The sequence below is a fragment of the Notolepis coatsorum genome (assembly GCF_963971535.1).
Source record: "Notolepis coatsorum genome assembly, chromosome: 9".
NCBI lineage: Eukaryota > Metazoa > Chordata > Actinopteri > Aulopiformes > Paralepididae > Notolepis > Notolepis coatsorum.
The window spans coordinates 136,547,664-136,567,629 of record NC_140173.1 but is presented as its reverse complement, the minus strand read 5'-3'; the positions used below and the strand labels follow the sequence as shown (position 1 = coordinate 136,567,629).

At 43.0% G+C, this 19,966-nt stretch overlaps 1 protein-coding gene across 4 annotated transcripts in view; it reads left to right on the top strand.

The window, feature by feature from the left end:
• The window catches only part of LOC311234326 (pleckstrin homology domain-containing family A member 1-like), a 58,263-nt gene that overhangs the window by 35,296 nt on the left and 3,001 nt on the right, over positions 1-19,966 (top strand). The window contains exons 5-12 of one of the 4 annotated variants that reach the window (XM_084321465.1): positions 1,950-2,047; positions 2,864-2,995; positions 7,145-7,282; positions 8,974-9,042; positions 14,251-14,315; positions 15,012-15,075; positions 15,520-15,609; positions 16,235-16,308. In XM_084321465.1, coding sequence (XP_084177591.1) covers positions 1,950-2,047; positions 2,864-2,995; positions 7,145-7,282; positions 8,974-9,042; positions 14,251-14,315; positions 15,012-15,075; positions 15,520-15,609; positions 16,235-16,308 — 730 coding nt within the window. Of the gene's footprint in view, positions 1-1,949; positions 2,048-2,863; positions 2,996-7,141; positions 7,283-8,973; positions 9,043-14,250; positions 14,316-15,011; positions 15,076-15,519; positions 15,610-16,234; positions 16,309-19,966 lie in introns of all 4 variants that reach the window. The other 3 variants (XM_084321464.1, XM_084321463.1, XM_084321462.1) reach the window with 3 other exon arrangements.

The following is a 19,966-nucleotide window of genomic DNA, read 5'->3' as shown; positions in this document are numbered from 1 at the left end:
CGAGGCAGAATCGGTCGTCGAAGACACACACACACGCAGACACACGCACACACACACATGAAGAGAATGAGGAAGAATGATCTCCATTGTGCCACGAAGTTGAAGCTCTCTGCCCCTATTCGCAGCTCGCCCCAGCTTGACTTACCAGTTAAGCTGTAACGTAATTTATTCCAACGTTGGGAGAAAGGAGAGGGGGCAGGACTGCAGATGGGGAGACGGGTCGGGATGGGGGAGATGGATGGAAGGGTTGAGGCTCGAGGAGAATGAGACATGAGTGCTTTCGGTGCCTGAATTGCCGATTCACAACTAATCGGGGTTTGACCCAGAAACGGCTCTGTGATTGATAATGTGAGCGCGTGCCGTCAGCCTTGACGGCGGTAGTGGATGGATGCCGCCTGGAGCAGGCTGCTCGTCCGCTGGGAGAGAGGGGGTTGTCTTGTAGTGGTGATTGATTGATTAATTGAAAACTTGAATTAACAGATTGCAGAATGGGTACATTACAGTACAACTCGATACACACAACTGTTAACACTTTGGGTGCCAAAGACTAGAAGTCATTTCTGGGTCGTTATTCCTTTTTTTTTCGATATTTTTATTCGTTATCATACCACCTGTTGTACCATATGGAATGAGTCTGAGGTCCCCAAGGTGCAATACCGGCTGCATCCCGCTAGACGGCGGTATCGTGCACCCTTTGCAACCTTGTATCTTTCTCTGTGGGACGGCCAAACATCTCCGGTTTCATGTTTCCTTGTCGGGCGAGGGCAGCCGTTCTGCCGGTTCCATCGAAGTGCGTCAAATAACCCCGATCCATATGCTGTGGTGGATTATGCCGTGGGCCAAATGGGCATTGGATGTACCAGATGGCGATCAAACAATTGGAATATTATTTTTGGAATACTCCCGATCACAGTTAAGAATGATCTGACGTAAATCCTAGCTTGATCCTGCAATGCGTTTACACCGATCGGGCTGATACGCATTTTTAGTGTTCAATGCGAATGCCGTTACTGACAATCGAATAATCACAAACGACCCCCCCCCCCCCCCCCCTTTCATACATTCATGATGGAACATAATACCTATGATATAGATTGGATTTCGGGATAGTAGCGTATACAGGCAAGAAATGGCAACGTCTATAGTGCAATGGACATATAGGGCTCTAACTCAGCATTTCATGAATTACCCTAGACCGCTCTAAAACCATACTTATATTCACCACGGTATAACACGGGAACGTATCGGTGGAACAATTCATTCTTTTTCACATATTGAACGATAGATAGGAGATGTCAAATGGGCCATAGTATTGTATCCATAGCTATAATATAGAATATAGCAAGGTGACTGTTCCCTATCTATCTCGTGGTGGCCTCGCTACAGACGGCTTCGTCTAATAGCTGGCACTCAAAGTGTTAAGGGGATGCAGACCAGAGAAAGACTTTCGTCTTGTTTACATCAGGGTCCCCCGTTTTCAATTCATAATGACATTTATGACATACACAACATACAGATATAATAATCTAATCTAGTCATCTAATCTAACCATGACATTTATGACATACATGACATACAGATATACAGTACTGATGTGGGGAGAGAGTGTGGGCTCTTATTTTTCCGCTCCCTGGAACATCCATGGTTAATGGAGTAGTGCTCTGGATATGCCCTGTCCTATTAGCTACAGCAGACAGCCCACGCGGTCAATACCCACTCTCGCTCCTAGTGATCCTCGTCTCTCTACAACTACTAGACCTAACGAGATAAATAAATTAAAATGGCTCCCTAGCCCCCCCCTCCCAGTTGGACCGCGCATTGTCATTTTTTTACGACATTGCTGCAGGTATGAAACGGAATACTTTGATATTCAAACGAACATAGAATGCTTGAAACTCCAAAAAACGTATTTCTCACACTCTTTTCTCTTTTCCGTTCTCTTGTCTCAGTCATCAACGCGGGGATGAGGAAGTTCTTCCTGCAGGCCAATGATCAGCAGGACCTGGTGGACTGGGTCACCTCGCTCAACAAGGCCACCAAGATCACGGTGAGACACAGACACACACACACACACACACACACAAACAAACCTATAAACTAAAATGTGATATCGGAAAATCTCGGTATCGGTTTTCAAAAAAAAAAAAAAAATCTGATTTTATTTATTGTCAAAAGTATGCATAATGTTGTGTTAATTCCACAACAAGAGATATGTAATGTTAATTACCTGACATTTGTACATTTTTTGGGGGGGGGGAACCCTGCATATATCGGTATCGGTTGATATCGGTATCGGAAATTAAGAGTTGGACAATATCGGTATATCGGTATCGGTAAAAAAGCCAATATCGAGCATCCCTACTATAAACCCACCAAGCTTATCCCCTTTCAGCCATGCTAATCTGTTACCGAGGTTAGTCGAAATCCATGAAACGACTATTGTTTCTTTGTCTCCTGTGGAAGTGACTGTGTAGAGCTGTCGCAGCACTGAGATGGCAGTGAATCAGAGCATGAGTAACAGGATGCTGTATTGTTGTGCCGAGAGTGACCAGGGTTTGAGTGGAGGGGGACGTAGCCTGTAAGGAAATGGCTCGAAGAAGATGGACATCTTGTGTAGTTATAGCGTAGTCAACTTTGACCCATAGAGAGGTTAGGTTACTGCCTGTGTGTTAAACAAAGGAGGTAGCAGTGGAAGACTTTTATTATTCTCCGGAAAACGGTCCCACAAACGTAAAACATTGTCTAGATGGTGTATATTTCCTCTTTTTTTAACATCCGAGTGATCGTGATACATTTTCAAATTTACCAAATGTTGGCCTAAGTTGGTGTGTGTATGTGTTTGTGTTTGTGTGTTGCCCTGAAGGTGCCAAAGTCATGTGATAGCCAGCAGAACTTGGAGAACCAGAAGGCCTTGCTCGATGTCGTAGGGCCCAAGAAACAGATCTCCTACAAGACTGAGATCATTGGAGGAGTCCCAATCATCACCCAGACACAGGTACATAGGAACACACACACGCCTTATACTATCAGTGTTCCTTCCTTACATATGTCTGTCTGAATATATTACAAATGTTCCATTAAAAAGGGATGGCATTTTAATCCCTTCTGAACCTTTTTTCTATTGGAACTGACTGCATTCCTTCAGTGTTCTTATTTATGCTATTCTTGTTTTTTTTACATCAAATATTTGTAATTTATATTTAATTCAATCATATACACAACAGGTAACAACTAGGGCTATTAATCGATTAAACTTGACAGCCCTAGAAAACAACACATAACAACACACAGGACATATCAACCAACAAACAAACCCCTCCCACAGGACTTTCGTAAAAAGCCACCCCGGGCATGCCCACCACAAGCAGCCGCGAGCACAAGCCAGTGCCACATGTCTCCCAGAAGAACCGCATCACCAACCCTGCCAAACTCATGCCCCCTAGCCAATCATGGACATATCTCCACTAAAAACATTTATTTGGGCCAAAGATAACTGTAGAAGATGATGGCTGCACCCAGAGCACCGTTCACCGGCCTAAAATGTCCATCCCTCATGGCAGGGGGCCTAGAAATGTCCACACCCTAATGAAGGGCTGTAAGCAAAACAGCGCGAGGGTTCAAGGACCTCCCTGCGCACCAAGATTACTGCCAACCCTCGCTACAACAGGCCAACAGTGGCTAAAGTAGCGACTTTATAGTTTCAACAGCATTAGCTAAAACTGTTACATTTTCTTTTTTTGCCCCATGTATCCGTGCAACAGACTTCCATATAAATGATATCCAAATAGGTAGGGGGGGGGGGGAGATAATCGTGAAAGTTAGAATTTGATTACGCCCACTTGGGAAATGATTAACCTCTTCCGCCTGTGTGGTCCGTCGGCGGACTGCAAATGACATCTGGTCATAAATCAATATCTCTAGGTTGTTCTACAAAAGTAGCGTTTTTATTTTCAAACGTATTCAAGTATAAACATCATAACCAAGTATTAGATAGCAAGTATTAGGTATGTATCTTGTAAACTACATTTATATTGATTCAAATGGTGATTTACATTGGATGTTTACTGTTAATACTTGTGTGTCTAATTTTATGTTATGTTTAAAAAATAATACAAAAAAAAATACAAAAAAAAAAAAAATCATAACCATGTCAGCATTTATAATGTATATTATCATCAATAAGTTAGTTTAGGAATAGGTTAAAGTATTATTAGATTTTCCTTTTCGAAATGTCTTTGTTTTGCGAGATTTATTTATTTAATTTTTTCCCAGACCATTTTGGAAAACCTTGAATCATGGGAATTGTAGTTTGTTTGCGGCCATTTTGTAGCGGACATCCACAGCTCTGGATCTGCGTTGGAATACAGGAATACACTTCCTGAAAGGATCTATGGGGCTCAAGGTTCATACTTCTGAATGCATTTTTTTAATGACTCTTATTATTCGGGATAATATACCACAAAACGTAACGTCATTGACAAATATTGAAACGTAGTTAGTTTCTCTTCCCTATTGTTAGCATGCAGCAACAATTGGATCTGAAATTAGTTTTAAAACGGTTGCACCATGGTGAAAATAAAAAAGTACAGTAGATTACAGTAGATTTCATTATCTGTTCTTATTAGGGGTGTAACGATGCGACTTCACAACGATAAATTTCGATTACGATTATTCAGGCAACGATTCAATGCATCATGAAATCTCTTCATTTGACCACGATTCGATACATTTTCGATACATTTTCTATCAGTTAATTCCCCAAAAAAAATTGAATACACAAATGTGGCTGGGGGCCAGGGCGGCTGGGTGGCGCAGCGGAGATTGCGCTCGTCACCAATGCAAGAGACTCCGGTCTCGAATCCGGGTGTCGGCATTGCCTCCGGCTTGGACCGACCGTCATACTGGCTCAATTGGCAGAGCCAGCGGGTGGAAGTCGATGGGTGGTAATTTGGACGTTGTGGACAGTGACTCCTACAGGTCGGTTGGGGGACGCCTGCACAGCAGAGACAGGAAGTGGCGGGGGTAGTGTGAGCCTCCCATGCGTTACACCTCGCCAATGAGAGTCCGCGCTGGCAGGTGAAAAGATGTGACAGGCTGCCTCCTTGTGTACCGGAGGGGACACATGATGCAAGGCTTCTATCCTCCCTACAACCGACCAGTGGGGGGGCATAGTCGAGCAACGTTCAAGACAGGGGAGGGGAGAATTGGAAACACGAAATTGGGATGGGAGAAAAATAGAAAATAAGGAGAAAAAGTGGATACAAAAATGTGGCTGGTTCACTCAGCATGAATGGACTATAGGTCAATAAAAACAATACACACAAAAAATAACATAAAAAAAAAAAATTATTAATTTAGTTTATAATCTATTCTAACATTTTCAAATCGATGCAGTTGAATCGTCACATTAGAATCGATGCATTTCGATTAATCGATGCATCGTTACACCCCTAGTTCTTATACACGCCTGGTGATACTAAATCCAAATTGAAAGCCATTTGAAAGATAATATACCGTAAATCCTCAAATATAGGACGGGTCTTGTATTTACCTCAGCTGCAAAGAGCACCAAGCCTTTATTAGAGAGGCTTATATAAGAGGCAGGCCTTAATTTCTAAAAATGACACTCATGGACATAATCCCTTCATTTTCAGACTTTGCTCTGTTCATTCTATTTTTTAATACGTACATTGTCTGTCTACATTTATTTAGACTAGCATTGGTATTTAAATATTGAGTGCAGTTGAGGTGGATTAACGTAATTCACACACTGAAGTTGGAACGGTCTATAGGTTGCAGGGTCCACACTGACCATTTTGCGTGTTGTACCTTCTCGACTACTATCTTGTTGATAACATGCAGGCAATAGCTTTAGCTACTAACGCTATCATAGCATCATGATCTGTAATGTGTCAACTGGACAACGCCAGCCTCGCCTGCCAACGCCATATAGATAGCGAACGTTGACGTTTGCAAACGAAGTCAACGTCATCCAGATGACACCACAGATCTAGATATTATGACAACGTTAGCTAGTGCTAAAGCTAACGCCAACCAGAGGGAAACGTTAAAAAAAAATCTGAGAATTCTCGTGATGGGCATTCAACCCGCGGGCTGATAACCAGAGAAATCTTGTGATGGGCATTCAATGTGTTAAAGGAGTAGGCAACACCCTAATCTACTTTTATCACATTTCAGAATGTTGAGGAACAAATGGATAGATTATCAAACATGTTTGAAATAGTTTCGGGACTCCTACAACCTTAGAATTGTTTTCTAATCACGATTGTGTGTAAACTTGCATGTCTTAATAATAAAAAAAATATATATATATATATATATTAGTGCTGTCGGGCGATAAAAATGTATCTAATTAATTACAGGATTTGTAATTAATTAATCTAATTAATCGCATTTTAATTGCATAACCATTTTAGGCCTGATATTTTATATTCTATAATCCTATTTCAAATTGCATGTGTCCGGATGGCAGAATTCAGTACTACAAAACCTTCTGTTTAATCAGCTTCCATTTATTAATTTGCTTAGATTTTTCAGGTCTGGTCAATTTTAGCATGGTGTTATTCAGTCAAAGATAATAAAAAAAATTATTGAATTGATATTCTCATTTCGTTCATTACAATTTACTCAAGCCTAGTAACAGACACAGTATTTCTGACACTGGGAATACATTCCCTGAGATCCATAGATGTCCCTAGAATCAGATACCAAGAACATGCAAATGACTCATTTAAAAAAGAAAAAAAAAACAAGTTTGTAAATGTTTATTCTACGTTCTTATGGAATGAATGAGATAATCTTTTTTTTTTAATTTTTTTTTTCATTTGTTTTGAGTTAATTTTCATAACGCGATAATTTGCTGTGTAATTAATTAATCTAATTAATGCGATAAACTGACAGCCCTAATATATATATATATATTAAATACAAGTGCGGTACCACCGCATCCCGCGGTGATTAACCACACACAACCGCGGTGAGAAAATGTCATACCGCGACAGCCCTATTTCCAATGTAAACAAACATATTACAGCCCCAAAATACAGGTTCGCAGATGCATTTGAAATGTTACATAGACATTTCTGTGGATTTGATCTTAAATGATTGCTTCTCCCTCCAGCAGGAAGGGGGCGAAGTCGTGGAGGAGCCTGAGCGGGAGGCCCTTCGTCGCTCTCACAGCCAGCTGCCTTACTTCCTGGGCAGGCCGGCGCAGGAGCAGACGGTCATCAAATCTGGCTACTGCGTGAAGCAGGGAGCTGTGGTGAGTTCCCCGGGGCGCTGGGATGGGCGTGAGTCATCCATTACTCGCCGTTTTAACACAACTTGAGTGGTTTTTGAGGGTGCTCGATTTTTTTTGTATCACCAGAAACTATTTTGTGCCACTGAAACAGAAATGTTGTTTGTTACAGGAAGTCAACACTGGTCAGCTCAGCTGTAGGGCTGGGTATCGCCACTGATTTCCCGAATCTATTCGATTCGATTCACAAGGTCCCGAATCTATTCGATTTCTGATAACATTTTATTCCAATTCACAAGGTCCCGAATCTATTGGATTTCTGATTAAATTCTATACATTTTAATGGTTCAAGGAACCCTCTAACATGTTGCATTGTTAAAAATATCAATGTTTACATTAAGAATTTACTCTCCAGCAGTTACATGAATGCACTTTTTTTGGAACATTGGCTTTTGCATATGTCACGTCTGTGATGTCTCAGTAAGTGGTTTCGTAGATTTGTTGTATTTCCACAATCATTATCCGTCTGTCGCTATAGCCAATGGAAATGCTAGAAATGGTCACGTGGGCTGGGAGAACTAATGGAAAATGCCTATCCCGAGGCCAAACTTAATTGCCGACCCCTGGTCTACACCCTCCCCAGACCGGCAGTGGGGCAATGTGCGCAATGACCAGGAAGGGAATTGGCATAATGACTAAATTGGGATGACATTTTTATATTTTATTTTTATATATATATACTGTATATATATACATTTTAAAGATTGATCTTGGGATTTTATGAATCGCTAATTCAAATGAAGATTGATTCAGAATCGATTTTTTTAACCCAGCCCTAGTCAGCTGCAGAGCATGAGAGTGTACCGTGCAAACGTTGTTCCATTGAAAGCTAGCTTAGCGTTATCTAACACGGCAGTTTTTATTTTTGCATTTCCAAAATGTGCCAACAACATGTCACCCACTTTGCGTATTATTCATAGACTATTGATACGTACGGACATGCTGTTGCATGAGCAGATATAACTTTTACAGAGTGGAGGTTATGTAATTATTACAAATGGTATCTTGACTGTTTTGACTTGATGATACGCATTAAGAATCGGGTATATTGCTGTGCATTATGTCCCCGGAGCGAGACATAATAAAATCGGTTGTGTGTGTGATATATCATTATTGTTGCTGCCATGCATTTTAAGATGCATTCTAAAAATGTATTTCCCTAAACAATATCTTGAGCACTACTCGAGTAATTCATGCGAGTACTCGATCTGGGAAAACATTACTATCTAAAGAATAGGAGCACTGCACTGGGCATGGTCATATGACCTGACCGGTGATCTCAGACCAGTATTATGATTATTAGAAGTTTTATGAACACAGCTTCTGATTGTGACATGGAAGGTACGAATGGAAAGGGGGGCATCCTGGTGGCATCCTGGTGGCTCAGTCTGCTAAGACATGAACGATGTCTCTGTTCTGTGTTGCGTGATGGGTTCAAATCCCAGTTCACACCGTCCATCTCTCCAGGGCGGCTCTTCTGTCTCGATTCACTGTAACTGTCTGAATAATCAAATCAAATTCTTGAGCGGTGGACTGTCATCTTTTTAATAAGAATGCTGTTTTTTCACATCGATAGTTGGAAATAGTATTTTTGTCCATAATGTGTGTCCAAAAAGGTCTGAATATATATTTTTTCCCCCTCGTTTCTCCCCCAGATGAGGAACTGGAAGCGACGATACTTTCTACTGGAAGAAAACTCAATGAGTTACTTCAAGTCTGATCTGGTAATTCACTGATGAAGCTCTTCTATCTTAGTGACCGTACGCACAGCTCTGGTTCACCCACACACACAGGCTGATGCTGGATAGCACTCTGCTACAGCTCTGGTTCACCCACACAGGCTGATGCTGGATAGCACTCTGCTACAGCTCTGGTTCACCCACACAGGCTGATGCTGGATAGCACTCTGCTACAACTCTGGTTCACCCACACAGGCTGATGCTGGATAGCACTCTGCTACAGCTCTGGTTCACCCACACAGGCTGATGCTGGATAGCACTCTGCTACAGCTCTGGTTCACCCACACAGGCTGATGCTGGATAGCACTCTGCTACACCCAAGTTCAGACACGTTTCCACCTGCAGGGCATGGAATCTAGTGCCTTTGCCTTGCATGTCCTTGCATGCATTTTCCCTCTGTTCTGCCCCAACACACACACACACACACACACACACACACACACACACACACACACACACACACACACACACACACACACACACACAAAGCCTCCATTAGAAAGTGTTGGGAACATCCAGGACCTGTTCTTATCGTGGGTCTGCCCATATTTTTACACCGTCACGCGTCGTATGCCGCTTTTCTATCGTCGAGGGAACTTGAGGAACGTTCTATAAAGGAACCTCTTAGGACCTCTGAAAGTTCAGAGATGGGTTCTCCTTTATTTTTCCACTGTAATTCAAGCAGTGTGAAGGTTGGTAGAAGCGTAGACACAAAGTGACATTTAACGCCACCTAGATTGTTTGGTACATGACGCAGTGGCAAGCATGGAAGAGCCTCTTATTGTAGTTAGTGTTCACGCTTTTCAGAATATGAGATGATATGGGATTTTCGTTATCGCTTTTATTTAAAATAAGATTTACATGATCTTCATATATATTTTTTTATTATCCACTTTTATATTTTTCTCCCATCCCAATTTAGCCGTGCCAATTCTCCCCTCCCCTGTCTTGAATGTTGCTCGCATGTGCCCCCCACTGGCCGGTTGTAGGGAGGATAGAAGCCCATCACATGTCCCCTCCGATACATGTGTAGGCAGCCAGTCGCATCTTTTCACACTGCCCCCGCCATTTTCCTGTCTCTGCTGTGCAGGCGCCCCAACCGACCTGTAGGAGTCGCTGTTTACAACGTCCAGATTACCACCCATCGACTTCTCACCCGCTAACTCTGCCAATTGAGTTAATATGACGGCCGGCCCAAGCCGGAGGCAACGCCGACAGCCGGATTTGATACCGGTGTCTCGTGCGTTGGTGACGAGCGCAATGTCCGCTGCGCCACCCAGCCGCCTGATTTTCATTTCTTGACAATAGAGAGCACTGATGGCTCTTGGAACTCGCCTTTAGTAGCACCTACTGAGTTGCTCCAAATTGTAGTTCTGAGAACCTTGTAGAACTTCTCTGTTTACCATGGAAACTATTTTGGAACCCGTTAGCTCGGTTTGACCAGCATGGTTCACCACGGCAAGTTCTTACCCTGGAAAAGGGCCATTATTTGGTCATCAACAAGGCCCAAGGACACCGACTAAGGGCTAGATCCACAAAGAATGGATTGCACGGTGCAAGTTGCACCCTTACTTACAATTCATTATGAATTGAAAATGGAGGACCCTGATGTAAACAAGACGAAAGTCTTTCTCTGGTCTGCATCCCCTTAACACTTTCACTGCCCAAGTTTAATTCATTATTAGTCCCTTGAATGCCCAGGGCCACTTCAATGTTAGCGTTAATATCGCCTAATCTATGTTTTAAATTATGTGTCTAATCTGCCTGTCGCTTATCAAAGACTCATTTTCCAGTCAACATTGTCGTAGCAGATTGTTTTTTTATCGGTTAATTTCCGTTTTCTACCATTCTGAAAAGCACTCGGTTTCACGGAAAAAATAAGAGATTCCCTGATAATCGCCTTTTCCTGGAATATTCTAGAACGTTGTCATTTTTCGGCCTATTTATGAATCGTTTTCAAATAAACGCTAGATGATCGATAGTATATGTGTACGCATGCACGCTGAAAATCGCTTCTCCTATTTCCTGAAGGCGTGCACAGTGAAACAGCAATATCACATAATCACATAAAAGCTTATATATCCGTGAAAACGGGTCTGATTATCCTTAGACTGGTAACATAGATTCCTTACCTGAGATCAGATAGTATCCAAATGGATTATTCCAATTCCTGATCGCCATTCGAAAAAATCGCTCGTTTTAGTGATCCACTGTGTATACTGTAAAACACATATTCCCGGCTGATCCGAGAGTCCAGCATGAAGCTGGTAGACGCCGGTTGCATGAGTGAGAAGTAAAATGTGGAGTGCGGGTTTTTTTTTTTTTTTTTATTCATTTTCATTGAGTTCAATCCAAAAGGGTGAATTACCATCTGGGAGACGATAGGGGGCGCTTTTTTCACATCTGAGCGCCTGAGGTAGCTGAATTTCCAACGGTAGACACGTTGATGAAATATGATTTCAGATCGCTAAAAAAAATTAAAAAGAGAACAAACGAATATTCTCGTGATTGGGCATTCAACCCGGGGGGTAATAACCCGAATAATCTCGGGCGTGGCATGCAAAGTGTTAACAATTGTGTGTATTGAGCCGTACTGTATTGTACAGATTCTGCAATCTGTTAATAACATTTTCATTCAATCAATCAATCTGCGCTGTGATTGATTGAATGAAAATTTTATTTAAAGGCAATTTTGGCATGAACAAAATTATCAATAGTGACTTTCTTTCGGCAGAAATCTGTGCCTTAGTCATTTTCTGAACCTATTCAGACTGTCCTCTGTAATGTAGTCGGAACTCACTCGCTTGCTCTTATATGCAACCCGTGGTGCTGAAATGAAACAGTTTATTTTATAATTGCAGCCTGGAATTAATGGATACAAATAAACCATTGATAAACGCAACATATTTTGCCACCCTTCTAGGCAGCAAAACAAACTGCATTATCTACAGTCTCTTTCATTTAGATTTGTAAGCAAGTGTTCATATTGGAATGCCGATCACATAGCTTTGTTTTTCTGTCCTGTTTCTCTCCATAATTGGTCCTGCCTGCTATATATTGGCTAAATAAGTATAACAGTTTCTCTTTTGTAAATGCAACCCGGAATTAATGGATATTAACAGGTTCAGCGCCAGAGGTCGCCGTGTGTGCCAGCGCTTTGTTCAATGGGGATACATGCCGGTGTTTGCAGTGCTAAAACTATATTAAATATTATAGCTATGGATCTAATAATATAGTCGATTGTCATTGAGTTTCTTCTGGTCAAGATGCAAAAAACAGATCATTCTTTCATCCATACATTTCCGTTTTATACCGTGGTGAGTATAGTTTTAGAGTAATTCTGTGTAATCCCAGGAAACGCCGCCAAACATCTTTTTACTCCATTTCACTATAAATTGTGCCATTCCTCGCCTGGATCAATAATCAATCTGAAATCAACGCTAGATTATCGGTATTATGTTTCATGAAAGGGGGGGGGGGGGGGGTTCTATGCTTCGATCGTCACCAACGGAATACGTTACACAGTACATTACAGACACACGCTCCGATCGCGGGGAGGGAATTATCGGATCAACGCAAGATTGATAACATATAGCCCTTACCTTGTCTATGATGTACTGCAAAAAGAATATTCCAATTCTCTGATCGTCATTCCAAGTACTGATCGTGATCGTGTTTCCAATGTAATCCAGCATTAAACATGAACGGGGTGGTGACCCTCGTCGATGCATCAGTTATAACCGCTTGCCCTGCCCGAGTAGTTGGACCCCGCACGCACGCCGCAGCTCGGCCCAGACACCAAGCCACATCGTTTCAAATGGAGTGCAATAGCGCCCGCAAGGCGTTAGGCAGCAGTATTGCACGTTTGCGATCTCAGACCCATTCCCACGCTGGATGGATGAATTATGAATGGAAATAGCTAATAAAATAAATAACGACCAAAACCCGACTTTTCTCGGGTTTGGCGCTCAAGCGATGGCGAGTTAACCCGACTTATGTCGGGTCTGGCGTCCATTGTGTTAATAAACCTTTGTTGATAAACACATAATTTTTCATCTTTGAATTCATAATTAGGCCTAAATGGCTTGTACTGTCAAAAAGGTTGCACCTGTCCTATGCTGTTCCTATGCTGAATTCTACCCCCCTTTTTAAACCAGTAGGATATTAAAAAAATAATTAAAAAAAATGGTATCCACTTTTTCTCGTTTTTCTATTTTTCTCCCATCCCAATTTTGCCTCGCCAATTCTCCCCTCCCCTGTCTCGAACGTTGCTAGACTATCCCTCCCACTGGTCGGCTGCAGTGAGGACCAAGCCTTGCATCACGTGTCCCCTCCGGTACACGAGGAGGCAGCTGTCGCATCTTTTCACCTGAACAGCGCGATCTTGAGGAGTAACGCGTGGGAGGCTCATGCTGCCCCCGATACTTCCTGATTCTGCTGTACAGGCGCCCCAACCGACCTGTAGGAGTCGCTGTCCACAACGTCTAATCCCCACCCACCGGCTTTCCCACCCTCTAACACTGCCAATTGTGTTAGTATGAACGACCGGCTCGATACCAGCATCTCCTGCGTTAGTGGCGAGCGCCTTGCCCACTGCGCCACTCAGCCGCCCACCAGTAGGATAGTTCAACTTAATTGGCTAAATCATACCTGATCGGAAAAACGCATGGTAAACAGGAAGTGATCTGTTACTTGTAAGCTCTTCGTCCGATTTGCACCAAACTTGACAAATATATTTGTCCTACAATAGCAAAAAAATTAATTTGCCTCATGTTGGCACGAAACTGAAAATGTAAACTACTTCTCAGCAGCTTGTCAGAGCATGATGAAAGTTTACGTCACTACTTGATGTTCTACCATGGTTATCAATGCAAAAATGTAGCTCTCTCGAAAACCCATTAAACCTTGTGTGGCATCTAGTGAACATCATCTTTAGAAGTTGTGTAAATAATCAAACCCTTTGACCAGATTAGGGGCATGGTCAAAAGGCGTCATTGAGGAATTGTGTTTTGGGGATGTACCCTTTTGCTGCCACCAACCACATGAGTCTAATTGCCACGAGAGAAGTATTGATGATCGACTCCCCCTTGACTGCGTCATACAGATGAACACGTGCAGCATAGGCATAGGTATGTCATGCTCTGTCTGTTCCGTGTGTTTGACGTGCTTTTCTTTTCCCCCTCGTGTCTTCAGGAGAAGGAGCCTCTGCGGACGATCCCTCTGAAGGAAGTGCACAAAGTCCAGGAGTGCAAACAAAGGTGCTCGACAAGTCACAGCCATCTTCTCCCTGTTGTTCAACTTTAGTTTTTAGTTTAGTTTACTCTAGTGATGCACGATATATCGGCCGCCGATATAATATCAGCCGATATGGCCATTTTTTTACACATCGGTATCGGTCCGATATCAAGATAGGGCCGATATTAAAATAATAATAATAAAAAAAATGTAATTTTTTTTTTACATGTTTTGGCCTTAAATAGTTTTAAAATATTTTCTGAAAATAAGTTACAAAAGTAAAAAAAATATGCGTTTTGGAAAATGTCTCTTTATTTAATTATCATAAAAAAGTGTTTTCTATACAGAGATATCGACATCGGTAAATATCGGTATCGGCCAGAACAGCAATATTAATATCGGTTATCTGTATCGGCCACAATTTTCACATCGGTGCATCACTAGTTTACTCCGTTTATTTGATCAGGGACAGTGCATATCAATCAACAGTTATACATTTATAAATTAATACAAATTAAAAACCTGTAAATATGCCAACATTAGCAGGGTTGCTAGTTTTCAGTTGTAGTCCCTGGGCTAGATGTTTAAGCCAGAAAGAAACATAAAAATAGAAGGACATTGAAGCTAATATAAAAAGGCTGACATGTCAGTGAGCTATTCTGCTCAGTCTGTTGGGCGTCTATTGAACCTGTTTCTGTCGTCTTCTCCTCTCGTCTTAGTGACATTATGCTGAGGGACAACCTGTTTGAAGTCGTCACGACATCCAGGACTTTTTACATCCAGGTGAGTAGACGCATGCCTTTTGATTCCATGTTACCATGCCATGGTGTCATAAGATATTCCTTTATTAATCCCCTTGGGGAAATTCCAGTGACACACACACATACAGCTCATCGTCTCATTAATAATGACGTATCACAATCATTGCATTTTTACAGTAACAACGGCACAACATAAATTCACACAGACATGTACATTTGTTGACACATGTCATCTACAGAATGCCTAAGACGCCATATGCGATAGTCGGCTGCAGCAACAACAACAAAGTGGTTGAAAACAAAGTGTCGTCGCGCCAGGTGGCGGGAGGGAGGGAGGGAGGAGAAGATTCTCCAGAGAGAGGGGGCATGGACGGGGCGGGATCGGGAGAACGATGGCTTATCTCACCCCCCACCCCTTGTGTCTTTCTTTCTTTCTTTCTTTCTTTCTTTCTTTCTTTCTTTCCAGGCCGACAGTCCAGAGGAGATGCACAGCTGGATCAAGGCGGTGTCTGGAGCCATCGTGGCCCAGCGGGGTCCAGGGAGGTCTGCCGCCTCAGTACGTAAATCATCACACTGTCGTCGTCTCGTCCCCCCCCCCCCCCTCTCTGTTAACCCTCTCTTCTGTCGGGAACGGTTTGTGGCGCTCCGCCTGTCTGTGACGCGAGTCGATAGTTAGAGCCCCGCGGGAAGCGGGCCTCCTGATACGACTTTGTCCCGCCGAGGCCCCGAGTGTTGCGCACGCACGACGACCCACACAGCCACAGACTCTGAACGTAACGCCGGAGTACAGCTAGTCCTAGAACACCGACTGCAAGAGGGCAGAGCACATAGTCCTCATGTAGGACATTCACCGTTACACTAGGATCCACGTCTCCTCTCCCGACTCTCATCTGTCTGTCTCTTTCTGTCTCTTCTTTATCTAGACGCGTCTTTTCTCCCGCGTGCGCATTCTTCGTCTCGCCCCCCCCCCCCACACTGTCCACACATCATCCTCTCTTCACATCCCCCCCCCCCCCTCCTCTCACTACGATGTCCTGTCTTTCTCTCCTCACTCCTTGATTTTGATCTGATCAGATCTGATTCTATATTGTCCTCCTCCTCCTCCGGTGCCAGTGGGCGCCCCCCCCCCCCCCCCCCCCCCCCCCTCTGCTCTAATCCAGCTTTGCACTGTGTTGTTGCAGATACGGCAGGGCAGACGGCTGTCCAACCCCTGTATACAGAGGTACACGTCCCGAATCAGGGAGTGCAGCAGCACGTATGTCCGCGTCTACACCCACCCCTCCCCCCCCCCCCCCTCTCCTTCAACTAAAGCTCACCTTTTTATTTGATTTAATTTTTTTATATATTTTATGCTGTGTTTCCACTCACTGGCTGGCCCTTCTTTTTGGTTTTAAACAGTCACAGGAGCGGGTCGGAGCGGTCCCTCGTGAACCCATCCAGACCTCCTTTCTAAAAGAAAACACCCCTAATGTGTGTCTGTGTGTGTGTATATATACACACAATGTGTATATATTACTGTGACAAACCAAACTATATACAGTATGGCTCCCTCCACCCTCTGCTCCTCTCCTCTACTTATCTTCCTCCTCTGCTCTCCCTCTTCCTCTCCTTCACCTCGCCTCAAAAGTTCACTTCCATGAATTCACTCTGCTCTCCCACTCAGGCCCTGGGCAAAAGGGTAGTTATGTGTATATTAAGTTTAAAAATATTTGGTATGAAGTGAGCTTGACTTAGGCCACTGTGATCAAATAATAATAATAATAATAATGGTATAATAACGAGCATCTGGTCATCTTTTTGCCCTGGTCTGCTCTGAATACAGCTTCATAACAACCATAGATGTGTCTGCAGCCACTGCTTCCCGCCCACTTCCATAGTTTGGTTATGATACAGGCCTCACTGTTATCCAATATACCTCCATGTGTGAGTTCTGTAACACGCTAATATTCACACCTTTGGTGGGCAAATACTTGTACGTGTGTTAATCCGCATGTGCGCGCACACCCACATGCTGACTCGCCTTCTAGCTTCACAAACACACACACACACACTGCACTACCTCTAGCTGAGCAGCTACGCCCTAAAACTTTGTTCCACAGACCCGTTCCCTATCTCCTCCTATCTGTATCACTTGGTGTGTGTCTCTCTCTCTTGTCTCCGTCTGTACCAGGGATGCTCGATATTGGCTTTTTTACCGATACCGATATTGTCCAACTCTTAATTTCCGATACCGATATATGCAGGGTTCCCCCCCCCCCAAAACTGAATAATTCAGGTAATTAACATTACATATCTCTTGTCGTGTAATTAACACAACATTATGCATACTTTGACAATAAATAAAATAATAATTTGTTCTTACTTGCTTGCCTGGGTAAATAAAGGTAAAATAAATGTAAAAGAAAAAATTTGAAAACCGATACCGATATTTTCCGATTTTTTTTCAAAACATTTTTATGCCAATATCGGACATCCCTAGTCTGTACCCTTTCACCTTGTATTATCTTTCTACAGTGTGTCTCTCTCTCTGTCTGTCCCCTTTCACCTTGTGTTCTCTCTGCAGTGTGTGTGTGTGTGTCTCTCTCTCTGGTCTCTCTGTCTGTCCCCTTTCACCTTGTGTTCTCTCTCTCTGCAGTGTGTGTGTGTGTGTCTCTCTCTCTGTCTGTCTCCTTTGACCTTGTGTTCTCTCTCTCTGCAGTGCGATGCAGCTGTGTATCTGTCTTAGATGTGTGACCTCCTGCTTGTCTCTCCTGCTCCCACCTGTCCACTGCCTGTATGTCCACTCTCTCTCTGTCACACACTGACAAGACACTGGCTTCTGTATTTACAACTAAACAGTTTTTTTTTAGTATCATATTAACACTTTGAGCGCCACGCCTGGTTTTCCTTTTTACCGGCTGAATGCCACCATCGGCGCCAATGTTAACGTTAATATCGCCTAATCTATGTTTTAAATTATGGCTATGTGTCTAATCTGCCCATCGCATTATCAAAGACTATTTTCCAGTCAGTGCTGTCAAGGCAGATTGTTTTTTTATCGCATCGTTTCCGTTTCAGAGCAGTTAGAAAAGCCCCCGTTTTGATATAAAAAAACAGCTCATTCTGGAGCATTCTATGAAAATCGTCTTTTAGTGGAATATTCCACAACGTTGATATTCGTCTGCCTTTTTATGAATCGTTTTCAAATAAACGCTAGATGATCAATATTATACGTGCACGCAAGCACATTACGGCCGCGCGCGGATAATCACCTCGTTGATTTCCTCTCTGACTTTTACAGTGAAACCGAAAGAAGACATTTCACAAAACAGCCTATATCTTCATCAAACTTACTCTGATTATCCTAACACTGATAACATAGAGTCCTTACCTGACATCAGATGGTATCCAACTGGTATATTCCAATTCCTGATCACCAAACGAAAAAATTGATACGTGTATGGATCCAACGCGATACTGTAGAACTCCATGATCAGCGGGGATCTGAGGTTCCAGAATGAACTGTGGTAACCCCGGCTGGATCAGTGGACTGGAAAATGTGGAGTACCGGATTTTTTTCCCCATTCATTTTCATTGAGTCCATTCCAAAATCACTTATGTCATCTTGGGAGACGACAGGGGGCGCTTTTTTCCACAGTGATCGCCGGCGCCGCTCGGCTATACTCGGGTAGGCTCGGGTGATGCAATAATTTTTTCAGATCGCTAAAAAAAAAAAAAAAATCCGAGAAATCTTGTGAGTGGCACTCAAAGTGTTAAACAGGGTTTTTTTTTTATTACTGACTAAATACTTAATACTAAATATCTCATGGGTATTTCTAAATCAAACTTATTTATCGCAGGTATTCTCATACATTTTCCAGTGTTTTTTACGGCTGTCATTCCCTCTGCCGTTGTCTCTATTTTCTCCCCTTGTCTTTCCTTTCAGAGAGTGAAATCGGACAGTGATGTGTTGACTCTGAAAAAACGATCCCTGCCACAACCAACCACTGCTTCTTAAAAACCATCTGTCTTCTTCTTCTGCCTACTCCTGCAACTACCAAGCTATAATCTGACGACACTGCTACTACTACTACTACTACTACTACTACTACTACTACTACTACTGCTGCTGCTGCTGCTGCTGCTACTACTATTACTACTACTACTACTACTACTACTTCTACTACTACTACCACTACCACTGTTACTCTCTATCCCGGCTCCTCCCTTCAGCTTCCACCACTACAACCACTCCCCACATCTTTCAACACGTTGCTGCGGCTGCTCCAGGCCCTGTGCTGCTGCTGCTGCTGCGGAGTCTGTATTAACCCTTTTATTTCTAAGTGAGCTAATTTTGATGTACCTATTTTTCACTGTGCATGTGAAGCCTTATTAGACTGACTGACTGTCTCTCTCTCTCTCTCTCTCTCTCTCTCTCTCTCTCTCTCTCTCTCTCCACCCTCTCTACCTCTTCTCTTTCTCTTTTCTCCCTCCCTCTTTTCTTTCTCTCTCCTCTTTCTCATCCCTCTTTCCCCTTCTCTCTTTCCCTATCTCTCCCTCTCCCCCTCTTTCTTTCCCTCTCTTTGTCGCTCTCTCTCTCCTATCTTTCTCATCCCTCTTTCCCTTTCTCTCTTTCCCTATCTCTCCCCCTCTTTCTCTCCCTTTCTTTATTTTTCTATCTTTCTCTCTCTCCTCTTTATCATCCCTCTTTCCCTTTCTCTCTTTCCATATCTCTCCCTCTTTATCTTTCTCTCTCCTCTTTCTCATCCCTCTTTCCCTTTCTCTTTCCCTATCTCTCCCTCTCCCCCTCTTTCTCTCCCTCTCTTTATATCTCTCTGTCTCCTCTCTTTCTCATCCCTCTTTCCCTTTCTCTCTTTTCCTATCTCTCCCTCTCCCCCTCTTTCTCTCCCTCTCTTTATCTTTCTATCTTTCTC